The sequence below is a fragment of the Typha latifolia genome, chromosome 3 (genome assembly GCF_019914945.1).
Source record: "Typha latifolia isolate L0001 chromosome 3, TyphaL0001v2, whole genome shotgun sequence".
In the NCBI taxonomy this organism is placed as follows: Eukaryota; Viridiplantae; Streptophyta; class Magnoliopsida; order Poales; family Typhaceae; genus Typha; species Typha latifolia.
This window is the reverse complement of record NC_133088.1, coordinates 3,453,126-3,465,843: the sequence shown is the minus strand read 5'-3', so window position 1 is coordinate 3,465,843 and position 12,718 is coordinate 3,453,126. Positions and strand designations below refer to the sequence as shown.

Genomic DNA, 12,718 nt, shown 5'->3' with positions numbered 1-12,718 from the left:
TTATAAAAATAATTGTGAACCTAATTTGTGAGGTTCTCCTTTGTATTGCCTACTTATATATCTATCTATATATATCCTAGGTTCTTAATTTTATATATAATTGCTATTTAAACAATTTCAAATATCATAGCAAAATGCTTCAGAGTACTCTTTTGTACATAGCAGTAGAATATCATGGATGGCAGATTTTAAAAATTAAACTATCAACTTTTATATACAACACTTTTACTCCTACTAATATTCATATATATATATATATATATACTTTTCAATAGTAATATATAAAATATTCTTTTTATTGGACATGTTTATAAGTACACGACAAGTAATTTATGAAGTACTGCTGATGTATGTATGATAGTTCAAGTTAACAGATGCATCTAAGTGATCAATATACCTTTCTTTTTCAAAGTTTAAAGTGTCAAATATTTGTTGATAAACGTTTATTTTTTATGTATCAAGAAAAATAGATTTAGCTTATACTATTATATCGGTTAATATTTGATAGTATTTGAGCCGTTTCAAACAATTTATATGAGGGTAAAATTTTGAACTTTAATTTTAACCACGTTTAGTTAGAATTAATTGACGCAATGACATTTTAAAAGGAGCTCATTGATTTAAGAATAATGAAACAATTTTTTATAATATATTGACCTCTTTAATTACCAAAAAAAAGTCGGAAATATCTCTTATTTAGTTATATATTATAATTTTTATCAAAAAAAATGACATGTGAGTGTGATTAAATTTTGGCTCTTTAGGGATCATTTTATTTTATTTACTTTAGGAGTCAATGTTTATGGAAACAAAGATGAGAAAATAGATGTGAAAATGAGTAATAATTCAGGGAGCCGCAATATAATTATCCTTTGATTTTAGTAGCAATTATTGTGTTTAAAAAATATTACAATAATTTTAATATTTAAAAAGTTCTTAATCAGGTTCACTCCTTGTTAATTGATAATAGTTGGTGTCATTATCTTCCATTCTACCAACTTCTACCAATATAAACACGTTGCTTTTGGTGATAACCTTGACATAATTTCTTAATTGTTAAGTCCTTGTATTGGTTTCTTCGAATCGATCCCATATATAAAATACACCCAAATTTCAATAATAAAAATAATACACCCAATTGATTTAAAATAAGCTATGGAAACTATGGTTCTTTCTACATCTTTACAAGGCCATATAATTAACGTATAAAAACGTCATGATGTAAATAGTCCGTGGTCCAGAAATAAGACTTTTAAGCTTAATATTTAGATCTTCACTTAATGGGCCAAAGATAGAAGAGTAGAGTTATACCCTTTGCACTTTTGAACTACTTTCTAAGTATGGTGGATTTGAATTTTTTTTTAATATGGGCAAATTATGGTTTTATTCCTATAGTTTAGCTCAATTTTAGCTTAAATAATCACTTTTGAACCTACTCCGATTAGATTTTTCATCCAAAATCAACGGTATTTTATTGACACTAATATTTACCGCCACAAATAAATGACCAAAATTTATATATCATTTACATATTAGACATTTAGACTATATTTCTGTAAGAGTAACGAAGTTGTTTTACGTCACAGTTAACAATTGACTATGAGTTTATAATACAGTAAAATAAGTTAAGATGGAACCAAACCGCATATAAGTAAATTACACTGGATTTGAATTCAAGATGTTATAGTGTGCATCACCAGTACTTTTAAAAGCTCAAGATTTTGAATCTTAATGGAGTTGTGAAGTGCAAAACACTGCCACTTAACCTTCTGAGGAGTGCTTTACATAGCGTAGAAGAAGTACTATTTGATCAGCTTTCAAATTTCAACATTGATGCTTTCTTTGTACACACTCATTTGTCTGCTATAAAACTGGCTTGTTGGTATCCAAGAAAGTGAGCAAAAGGAGTGAAAGCATGCATAATTCCAGAGAAGCAATTCGATTGGATTGTCCCCACTCATCACTCACCACTTTTAAGAAACCTTTGGATCCCCAAAAAGGAATATTTTGGTTGCCATTTTGGAGCTTTCCAACTTGAAAAATAATAATAATAATAAATATATATATATATATATATATAGAGGAACATGTAGGCCCTCATTGTGCTTTTGAACTCATCAATTTTTAACTTCTCCGTTGTATTTTATTAGAGATATAATATACATTGTTGTCTAATAATTTTTAAATTAAGAGAATATTATAAATCACACCCTACATTTTATATATTTTATGATTCACATCCCGTTTTGAGGTTTTGTAACTCAATCTTTACTTTTTTCTTATAATTCTTATTTAATACCATCCGTTAATTTAAACGGTACTAACAAAAATATATTATATTATAATATAAAAAATAATTTATAAATATTTAACTCATCCATGCATTATTTGTAGGGGTAGAGAGGAAGAAAAAGAGTGGTGATGATATTATAGTAATTTAGTCGATATCAGTTAGTCAAAATAACATCAGAATGTTAAACAAAAATTATAGAGAAAAAAGAGGTGTCGAATTACAAAATCATCAAAAGCGAAGTATGAATCACAAAATAGATCAAATATAGATTATGATTTATAGAATATCCTTAAAATAATAGTTCAATTTATGGAGACGAAGAGATCGGCACATCATATTATCTATTATCTGTTTAGGAGTGTGTTAAATTAGAAAAACCATGAGCTAATAATAGGGTTGAATATTTAAGACTTTGACTTTATTTAACAAATAAAAGAAGAAAAAAAAAACTGCCACTATCTTACAATTCTTGGTTTTATCATATTTCGGTCCAATTTGAACTAATATTCAATTATAGCCAATGGAATAGAGCTTACTTGATTAAAAGCGTTCATGTTGTATGAGTATTTTTTTTATACGTTTTCTGTTCATCAATGTCGATTATTTTTAGGCTTAGATAAAGATTTAGGCGAGAATTTTTCTCCCTTTAGTTTTCATATTCCCTAGTTTTCCTCGGATGCTCCTCCAATAATATTATATTATATTTTAAATCATTATAATTTAGAGTTATGTTTTAGATCCTCTGAAATGAATTAAAAATAAACTTAGATTTGATGACTTTTTATGAGCCACGAGTAATAATAAGACGATAGATATTTACAAACTATATTTATATTTTAATTTGAATAAATAAGAAATTGAGTTAAATATATTTTGCTTGTGCACTTTGGGTCAAAATTACTGTACCCCTCTAAATTTTGTTCAAGTGGATCAAACCGAGTAGGAAAAAAAAACCATACGAACCAATGAAAATAAGTCAAAAAATAAAATAAAATAATGTAGAAAATACTCTAATCGAGCGTTGTAATTGAGTTATTAGGTCAGATAAGAGGAAGAGCTAAAGATTTTCCCTCCAATCGAAGTTGATTAGTCCATATAACAACGTGGTGGTTAGGGAAATAGAAGAATTACGAATGTTCATGTGACAATCACGTGCTTATTAATAGTAGGAAGGCTCTTTTGAAACATTTCAATATTTTTGTTTGTTTTTTTAATTAAAAAGGGTATAAATGATATTAGGTCATAGTTCAGGGGTGTAAGTATAATTTAGCAATAAAAGAAATAAGTTTTAATCCCATGGGCCTAAAACTACAAACTAATACTTAGATTAATCATTAAATTATGATGGATTTGTTAAGAGTGGCAGCTCCGTAAATTTCGCCCAAAAGTTGGCACGAATTTTCGTACACAGCGCTCCTCTCCGTCCACGGGCATTCAGCATTCATTCACACTGTAGCTTTACTTGCTCCGCTTCTCTCCTCCCTTCCCAGTCCTTTCCGATTCCAAGCTTTCGTCCTTTGTTTCCCTTCTTTCCTTTTTGGGTAACCCTAGAATTTGCCCCAAAAGGCTCGGAGGAGGGAGGGAAATAATTACGAAAGGCCCCTCCTTTTACTGTTTTTGTTTCTCGGCTACAGGAGTAATTCGAGGAAGGCGCGAATTTTGAAGAGGAGATCCAATCCGTGAGTTCTTTTGGTTGTCTTTGTTAATCCGTTAATTCCCTTTTTTTATTTATTTTTTTTAAAGAAGAGATTTTGCTTCTGATTTTGGTTGTCTGGGTTAGTTTTCCTTATGGAATTGGATTTGGAAGCCTGGTTTGATGGTATTGGCGAAAGTTATCGTTTTTTCCCTCTAATTCTGCCCTTTTACCGCTTAATCTAGGTTGTGGAAGCTATGAGTTTTATCATAAGGGTAAATTTAGTTGGTTAGAGGTCAAAATCGTTAGAAAAGAAGGAGAAAATGGACAACTTTATGGTCTTTTAAGATGTTCACGACTCGAAATCTATAATCTTTACTTCTTGTTTTTTCCAGAAATTTTCCATCTTGTTGAACTTTGCGGTTAAAGTTACAGGTACCGATGGAGAGCTCCGAGGTAATGGATGAAAGGGTTGGCTTTGATGGGTCCATGCTATCAGGTAGTAATTGCAAAGAACGGGACATAGCCGGGGATGATTCAGCTTTCTACGAGAAATTTATCCTTGATGACCTGGAATCTTATTGGGATGAGCTAAATGACCGTTTGAGTGTATTGAGAATGGTTAGTGATTCTGTTACTAAAGGGATGGTGACTGCTGTGGTTGAGGAGGCTGCAGAGAAGATTGCTTCAAAGGAAGCAGAAATAGCTATGTTGAATAATAGGCTGCATTCTCACAAGTATGACAAGGATATAGACAGTAGATTGGGGATGTCGGCAGCAGTATCCGCTATGGATGTGGACACTGAGAAGCCAGTGTTACAATTGCGTCAAGGTTTCTTAGATGCAGGTCTAGAATTGAGTTATAATCAACATTTAAGTAGATTTAGGGTTGCTGTGGAAGATCAGCTTCAAAGGATTAAGGAGGATTTCAAGTATTTAACTGGCACTAATTCTCGTGATCCACTAAATGCCAGCTCTGAGAAGATAGGTGATTTAACAAAAGTAAAAAGTAATGGAAAGCTGCCAGAAATTGATGAAAGGGTTGATGCTTTAAGAGAACTACTAGCATCTGGATTTGAACAAATAAGTGACATGTTCAATTTAGCAAAAGTATTGGTCTTAGAGCACAAGTTGGAGCAGGAGTTGCAAAAGGAAGTTGGCAGCCTCATGATTCAGAATTATATCAGGTGCCTTAAAGATGAGTTCGAGATGAAGTTGTACGAGCAAAGAGGTCTTATAAATACCTTGAACAAGAACTGGCAGGATAAGATTGCTGAACTTACTGCCATGCGTGAAGAACTTGATGCTATTTCAAAGTCATTATTGGTCTTAGAACCAGGTATGCTTCTTTCACATATTAGCCATGAATGTTTTGAAGAACAGAATTCTACAAAAAGGAAGGATCATATTTCTGGAAAAGTACTTGGAGAGCATGCGACCCAATCCCAAGGTGAGGAGAATGGAATCCTTGTGGTGCAGAAATCCAGGAACTCTGGAGAAGTCATGTTGGACATTGCTGACATTTCCCATCTGAAGCACATGTCGATGGAAGAAATGGTAACTTACTTTAAATCTGAAATGATCAAGATGAGGAGACAGCATGATATGGCTTTGCAAGAGAAGACAGAGGAACTGTTTAGACTCAAGCGGGAATTCCTGAGGGAAAAGGGCTCGTTACCTTTTAGGAAAGATAAAGAGTTCGAATCTGTGCGGAAAAAGATAACTGAAGTCATATCAAAACTTGATCATATACTCGTGAAGAATGTGAATTTTCATGTAACTAATAGTGATCGTGATGAAATTTCCAGATTGAAGGACAGAGTTGATTACTTGTTTTATGAGAATCAGCATCTTCGGGGTTTACTTTTAAGTAAAAGAAACGAGGTTAAGCATCTATCATCACAGATATCTGATGCAAGAAGCAAAATGTCACTTCACTCGTCGTCAGAGGCAAATTTTTTGAAACAAATTGGAAAGCTTGATGATGAACTGGAAGAACTTAAGGTTAAAGTTGACATTAAAGATGTAATACACTATAAAATTTTAAGAGAAACTGTTGGTAAGTACCAATGTTGCATGGAGGACATAAATATCCAGACCAGTGTCCTGCAAGAGACATGCTCCATTATATTCAAAGGAATTGTTTGTGATGCTATTTCTGCTGTAGGTTCTACTGTGCAAAAATATTATGTGGAAAAGGCTTCTTTGAAAGAGATGCTTTTAGAAAAGGAGAAGGTTTTAATTTTAGGAAATGAAGAGAATCAGAAACTGAAGCAGGCCCTTGCATCTCTATCAGCATTAATCAGTGAAAAGGAGCAATTTGCATCAGATGCTGGGTCTACATTCATGCAACAAAAGGAGCAACTTGACATAGTTCACAATGAACTTAATATGCTCAGAGATCAATTGGCCAAGCAAACTATAATCATCTCGGATTTTGAGAGGGAATCAGATTCAATGAAAAGTAAACTGGATGATACTTCGCAGCAAATTTATCAATACGAAGTGGAGATTAGTAAGCTGAAACAAAACTTAATGAGTACCTCAAATGCTTTGGAGGAATTGGAAAATCAAAATATCTTACTGTGTGGAATTATTGAGGAGAAACAGAAGACATCATCATCTTCCATCAAAATGGACAACGAGCAAGAAAAGCAGTTGAAATGCATCCGTAAATGTGTGGACGAGATGTCAAAAGGATTTCTTGATTTTGAAAACAAATTGGTAGAAACTATCAGAAGGAATGAAAATAGGTGCTTTTTATTTCTGGTCTCCTGTCCTATTTTTTCTATTTTGAATTGACATGCAGATAGTAGCTTTCCCAGACATGCATAAACATCTCTACCATATGTTTCATCTGAAAGAACAGGTTAAAAATTATGTAATTGCATGTCACAATGAATGGAAGACCTTTTCCAGATTTTTCTGTGTTTATTGACGTTGTGCAAATACTCTTGTTGAAGTCGATTAGATTAGGGAATGAAAAATCTCTCCTTTCCTTTGAGAGCTAGTCAGCTACCCAGTGCTTTATCTTCAATGTAGGACTAGAAATTTCTTCTTATTATGAGAAGTGGAATTTCTCAATGGCAAATTCAACATGATTTATGCATCTTAATGATACTTGTAGCAATGTCAGCCTGCAGATGATGCATGTGTTTGAAGACTGAAAATTCAACTGCATACATACTTCATCTTGGTGCATGATTGTAATTTAATCTTGTCATTCAATCTGCAGGTTAAATGCACTAAACAGTCAGCATAATCCATTGGTGCAACAAGCCATCCTACTAAAGAGAAAGGGGCTCTGGTATAAACAAATGCTTGAGATGAGATGCTCTGACCTTCAAAAGGCTGAAGCTGAGGTATGATCCTTCATGTCTTATTCCTCCTGTCATGGTTATCTCTGTTACTTTTATGCATGTGTGCATGCATACGATCATACTGTCTCATCCTACAGCGAGCTATATTTATGATAGCCTGATGATACAATCCATCAAAGTATCACCATATTTGGGTTATTCCACTAATATATAGGTTCAGATAATTTCGTATTGGCATGCAATCCTAGTGTGCCATTTTGTAGTAAACCAAAGTTCAATTCAAATTTTAGCTAATTATGACTGCACTCATCCTGGAAGAAACATTTTTAGTTATTTAGCATCAGACTTACATATTTCTAGTTATTCAAACCTTAATTTTTATGAATGAGCTTAATGGAGTGCTATTATAGGGTTCTTTAGCCTAATTTTGACCAAATGAACACGATAGGAGCCATGTCGATGCCATCACACAGCACTGGTATCTAGGTTAAGGACATCTTTAAAGGAAACAATGCAATTATCAGCCTAATTGTGAAGGACAGGAATTAGAAAGGAGACACCTAATGGAAGGATCTAATTATCTTCAGCTTAATAGTTAATATGAGTTCCTCAATTCAAACCAAAAGGAATTTTTATTTTCACCTTTAAGATGACAAAAAATACTCATAGTTCATAATTTCCTTCACAAAACAAAATAAAGCCTAGAATTATTTTTGTACACTGAAGCACTAATGAGTGGTATCAGAACATAAGATTGTGTCTTTGGTTTGCAGCTTATCTTATATTAGATAATTTAACATCTCGCTATTTTATATGTGACTCAGGTTGATCTATTAGGCGATGAGGTCGATGCTTTATTAAGTCTGCTTGGAAAGATATACATAGCACTTGATCATTATTCTCCAGTGCTACAGCATTATCCTGGGGTAAGATGGTTCATTCTGTAGCTGATTCTGGTATTAACTTTCATGTCAAATGATTAATCTTTGCTAAATTTGCTAAGCTTTTCCATTGATTAAGTTTTCTACTTTCTAATAGGTGATGGAGATTCTAAACTTAGTTCAAAGAGAGTTAAAAGGTGAAACAGCTCGAAAAGTGTGGTAAAGTGCTCGTATTAGTAACTCGATATCTGACAATCTTGTGTCAGCCATCACCATCATGTTGAACTTACTGAGGCAATCAAGGAATCAAAACGTTGACAACCCTGTAAGCAGAAAACTTTGACTACCCTACGATCTGCTGACCCAACAAAATATGGGCTCAGCCTGTATACTGTGTAAATGAATTTGTGCATTTGTGTGATGACTTACAAAGCTTTGTACATGGGAAGCTTGTGAAGATAGAATATACCAATCTGAGAGTCACCAACCATGCTCATCTTTTCATCAGGACTCTTGCCAAGCTTTGGATAACTTCTTGGTGGCTTCCTCAGGAAAAAGAAAAGACAGAGAAATTGATCCACGACTAGCTGTACATCATTCTTTCAAGTCTAGAGATGTGTTAGGTTGTTTAAATAATAATATTTTTTTTCTTTTGTATTTTGAGAGAGTTTAAATTATGATCTTTGATCTACGTTGATGAATAAAATGTTGAGAGAGAGTCTACTAACGCATTTTATGGAGCTTCTTCTCTGCTCGAGGGCACTATGTCGATTAGTTGACCTGCCCCTGAACCAAATGGACCTAAAGTGCACAAACTGTCTTATTTTGCCTTGATACTTAGGCCTCTCTGTATTTTGAGAACGATCAAATGGCTTCTCTTGTATTTGCCATTCATATTGACATGAAACCAATAATTTCAATTTTAAAGTTGCACTTTTAGTGGATGAAATGAAAATAATGGGGCCTGAAAAACAGACAAACATTCACATCACTCTTCTTTCAGCACTTTACATTGCAAAAGAAGTGTTTTTAGAACATAATCTAACACTAACCGACAACAAAGAAGAAAACACAAATGGCGGCAAAGTCAACCTAGAGAGATTTGCCTCACTAGTTGTTTTAACCCTTAAGGTCAATCTGCTATCTACAACGAGCACTACATAGCCGCCATTTTCTCCTAATTTGAAGCCATGTATCAAATGTCAGCTGCAAAATCGCCATATAATTCGCTCGCAATGGAGTTCCAAGCCAACAGTGCTGCACCAACAGCTGGTTCCACCTGCAGATGATTAAGTCAGTAAGGAACCTAATGACATCTTAGAAAGGATCAGACACTTGTGGATAGTTGCTCATAGATTTCCAAAACAATCATAAGGTAATAAGTTAACTAACCTTTGGATGAATTGGATGAGCCCCTGGATAAAGCTTGGTGATGCAATCTATAACTTCCTTTCCTATATCCCACCTCTGGTTTGCCTCGAGTACTCTTCCAACCATGACGAGCGGAAACGAAGCCCTTCCATCTATAATGGAGAAACAACAACAATTCATATTTCAAAAGCCATAAAAGATCCAATCTTTTATTGTACTTCACTAATTTTCTTTCTTTCTTTCTTGCTTAAATTCTCCAGAACAATCTCTCCACTTAAGGAGGCCTATATTTGTAAAGCAGTAAGGAGGAAAGAATTATGATATCTATTGGACCTTCACCACTCAAACCAAGTTTTCTGACGACGGCTTTAACGCTAGAAGCCAACTCTAGGACTGAATTATGTAAGATATTGTTAGCAACTTCATCACCAGCTTCTGCAGAAGCTATCACTACTGGAAGAATATCAGCAATACGGGCCCAAGAGGGATCTTCATATGTCCACCTGTTCCGACAGAATAAAAGGAAATGCAAAGATGTAAGCTTCTTCAGTTTAAACATATAAACATGATTAAAGTAGTGTTAAAAAAATGTCAAACACTATGGTAAACACAAAAGAAGCTTGTTCCTTGAAGCTCTATTTACTAGAAACTTAGAAAGGTGCTATGCAAATTCAGGTAAAATAATTGAATACAGGTAAAGTCAAGGATAGCACATAGCATATTTATTGAAACAGTTCTATTCTGCTAATTCCAAGGAGAACTCAAGATGGCTTAAAGATTACACCTGCAAAGCTATTATTGCACAAGGTTTGTGTTTTAACTATTCGTTCATGTATAAAACATCAGAAAGATTGGTGCACAAACCTCACTCCCTTGACAAGGACCTTTTTGCATGAGATATAACAACACAAGGTCCTCTGAGAGCAAGAAATGATAACATATTCAGAGTTTTCGACAACTTCTTATGACTTTACAGTGGCCATTCTTTCTACTTTGCAAACAAACGCCCAATGTATCATAAATATCATGCTTACAAATGAAAATTAATTAGGGAGACAGATGTACCCGATCAATTCATCTGGTGATGAAAGATCAAGAGAGCCAAGAACGTTACGTGTAAGCAATGTTTGAGGGCCACGCCCATCATGAGCTCTCACGACTGCTGTTAGTGCCTGTGCAGCAATTCCATATCCACTGTAATTCATACACAGCCAAGCCAGATAATAAATATCTCTGAACTCCAAATATAGGGAGAACTATTACAGATGCGTTCCATGTTTCATCCATGACAGATTTTACGCTAGATGACATCTACATGCAGCATGCTTATTTGTACACTAAAATGCAAGCACTGGTTCTATTATGTACAGAAGATAGAGTGAGAAGGCGAAGTTCTGCTCAACAGAAGTGCCCAAGGACTACATAGACATTTGATGACATTTCCATCCAGAATAGTTGAAAATGTCTGACAGTCACTATATCAGAACAAATGGTTGCTATTTGCAGCCACACTCCTTGTCTGATCTTTGTAAGGAAAAACAGAAATTTTATGATTCGCCTTCTCAAAATAGCTGTAGATGTGCCATAATCCCAAAGAAGCTGATTAGAAATATGCTTATGGTGTGAGATGTGATACCACTCAAATTACAAAGTTACTACCTTCTGCAACAAACCTAATAAGTTTGACCTCCTTTGCTGCTAACCTAAGATCATACACTATCTTAATATGCGGAAAGATAGATAGTATGTCGTTCAGAATCAATATTGGAACTGAAGAGATTTTTCCACCAACCTTCCCCAATCACCCAAGATTGGTCCAGCACCCGCAGCTCGGGCTTCTCTTCCGTCATCGGTGAACCCGTAGGCTATCGTGCCAGTTCCGGCAATTAATACACAGCCATGGAGCTTGCCCATGGTTCCACTTGCCAAAGCAGAGACGGCATCATTTTCCACGAATAACTTGACATGGTTTGGAAAGATATCTCTGACAAAATCAAGTAAGATTGCAGACAAGGGACACATCCAGGGCAAGAGTTATCATTTAAATAGCAAGAGATTTAGGAAATTGTAAAGATTACATGGGCGTTTCAAGAGAAGACAAACCTGAGCCAATTCAATATTCTCTGTTGATCGATAGGATGATCAACACCAGCTACAGCTAAGCAAACTGCAGAGACAGCAGAACGACAACAGCCTGCCTTGAAAAGAGCCTGAGCTATAACATTCTCCAGGGTCTCCCTGGCCTTGACTTCTGTATACTCCAACACAAAAAACGACCTCAAAATATATAAAATCGTTGCCTAAATCCACAAAGCCAAACATACCCAAATAACAATTAGCTCCCTAGAACACCAAAATCCATCAAAGGTGGAACCTTGATTCAATTCTACCTCGCCTATATCCACAAAACTAAGCATACCCAAAGAAACAATCAGCCCCTAGAACCCAAACTCCACGAAAGGCGGAATCTTGATACAATTCTACCTCCGACCGAGTTGTGATTGGAGCAACCGGCGACGGAGCGCGCGAGGATGGGAAGCGTCTCGGCTCGGTGGACGGAGAAAGGCGTGGCGGCGGGGATGCAGACGCAGACTGTGTTGGTGGTGCCGCCGTCGAGGCCGAGGATGACATCACCGCCGCCTCCAGTCACCGGCCTCTCTGCTTCAAAGTCCCACATCTGGCCATTTCTGTACCCCTTCATCTTTGCTTTTACTAATACTACTAATTATGACTGTAGAAGAGAAGTTCCATTGATTTAGACTACGTATCTATATAATAGATTCACACACACACGCGCACGCACACACACACACACACACACACACACACATATATATATATATAGAGAGAGAGAGAGAGAGAGAGAGAGAGAGAGAGAGAGAGAGAGAGAGAGAGAGAGAGAGGATTCGGACGGCAAAAGAGTCAAGGAGAAAGGGACTAAAAGAAGGTACTGAAAGAAAGAAACTAAATTACTCTTGCACCCGCTTGAAGACGTGGAACCGTTGAACTATAGTCTATACCCCACTGTCACTGAACAAATCAGACACGGGGATCGACTTACTGACGTTGTTGACAGAAAGTTACCTTCATAACTTTACTCACGGCTCTTAAATATAAATCAGATATATCTATAATTTTACCTATATTTTATTATTTATTTATAAATATAATAATTATTTTGAATAAATTTATGTAAGAATTTTTATTTAGTTATTAATTA

General features: G+C 35.2%; 2 protein-coding genes across 3 annotated transcripts; one reads left to right on the top strand and one right to left on the bottom strand.

Moving 5' to 3' along the window:
- Positions 1-3,719: 3,719 nt before the first annotated feature.
- Positions 3,720-8,858, top strand: LOC140785097 (WPP domain-associated protein-like). The gene is made up of 5 exons (XM_073132828.1): positions 3,720-3,972; positions 4,362-6,679; positions 7,162-7,288; positions 8,071-8,172; positions 8,285-8,858. Exons 2-5 carry the CDS (start codon positions 4,368-4,370, stop codon positions 8,348-8,350), a joined length of 2,607 nt encoding a protein of 868 aa, XP_072988929.1. The 5' UTR covers positions 3,720-3,972; positions 4,362-4,367; the 3' UTR covers positions 8,351-8,858.
- Positions 8,859-9,076: 218 nt separating this feature from the next.
- Positions 9,077-12,282, bottom strand: LOC140785096 (uncharacterized). Of its 2 annotated transcripts, XM_073132826.1 has the most exons (7): positions 11,983-12,282; positions 11,602-11,749; positions 11,291-11,482; positions 10,564-10,692; positions 9,832-10,001; positions 9,520-9,650; positions 9,077-9,406 (listed from the first exon to the last, which is right to left on the bottom strand). In XM_073132826.1, the coding sequence occupies exons 1-7, from the start codon at positions 12,197-12,199 to the stop codon at positions 9,323-9,325; spliced, it is 1,071 nt and encodes a 356-aa protein (XP_072988927.1). In that variant the 5' UTR covers positions 12,200-12,282; the 3' UTR covers positions 9,077-9,322. The 2 variants fall into 2 exon arrangements, with proteins under 2 accessions (XP_072988927.1, XP_072988928.1); XM_073132827.1 differs by lacking the exon at positions 10,564-10,692.
- Positions 12,283-12,718: the final 436 nt, after the last annotated feature.

What these genes read in the sequence shown, in the direction of transcription:
- LOC140785096 (XM_073132826.1), bottom strand. Translation starts at nt 12,199, where the DNA reads ATGAAGGGGTACAGAAATGGCCAGATGTGGGACTTTGAAGCAGAGAGG. An exon ending in ATCTTGGGTGATTGGGGAAG is followed by an intron (nt 10,693 to 11,290) that starts GTTGGTGGAAAA and finishes TATGAATTACAG; the next exon opens with TGGATATGGAATTGCTGCAC. An exon ending in ACTTGGTTTGAGTGGTGAAG is followed by an intron (nt 9,651 to 9,831) that starts GTCCAATAGATA and finishes TCTCCATTATAG; the next exon opens with ATGGAAGGGCTTCGTTTCCG.
- LOC140785097 (XM_073132828.1), top strand. Translation starts at nt 4,368, where the DNA reads ATGGAGAGCTCCGAGGTAATGGATGAAAGGGTTGGCTTTGATGGGTCC. An exon ending in TTCAAAAGGCTGAAGCTGAG is followed by an intron (nt 7,289 to 8,070) that starts GTATGATCCTTC and finishes TATGTGACTCAG; the next exon opens with GTTGATCTATTAGGCGATGA. An exon ending in TGCTACAGCATTATCCTGGG is followed by an intron (nt 8,173 to 8,284) that starts GTAAGATGGTTC and finishes ACTTTCTAATAG; the next exon opens with GTGATGGAGATTCTAAACTT.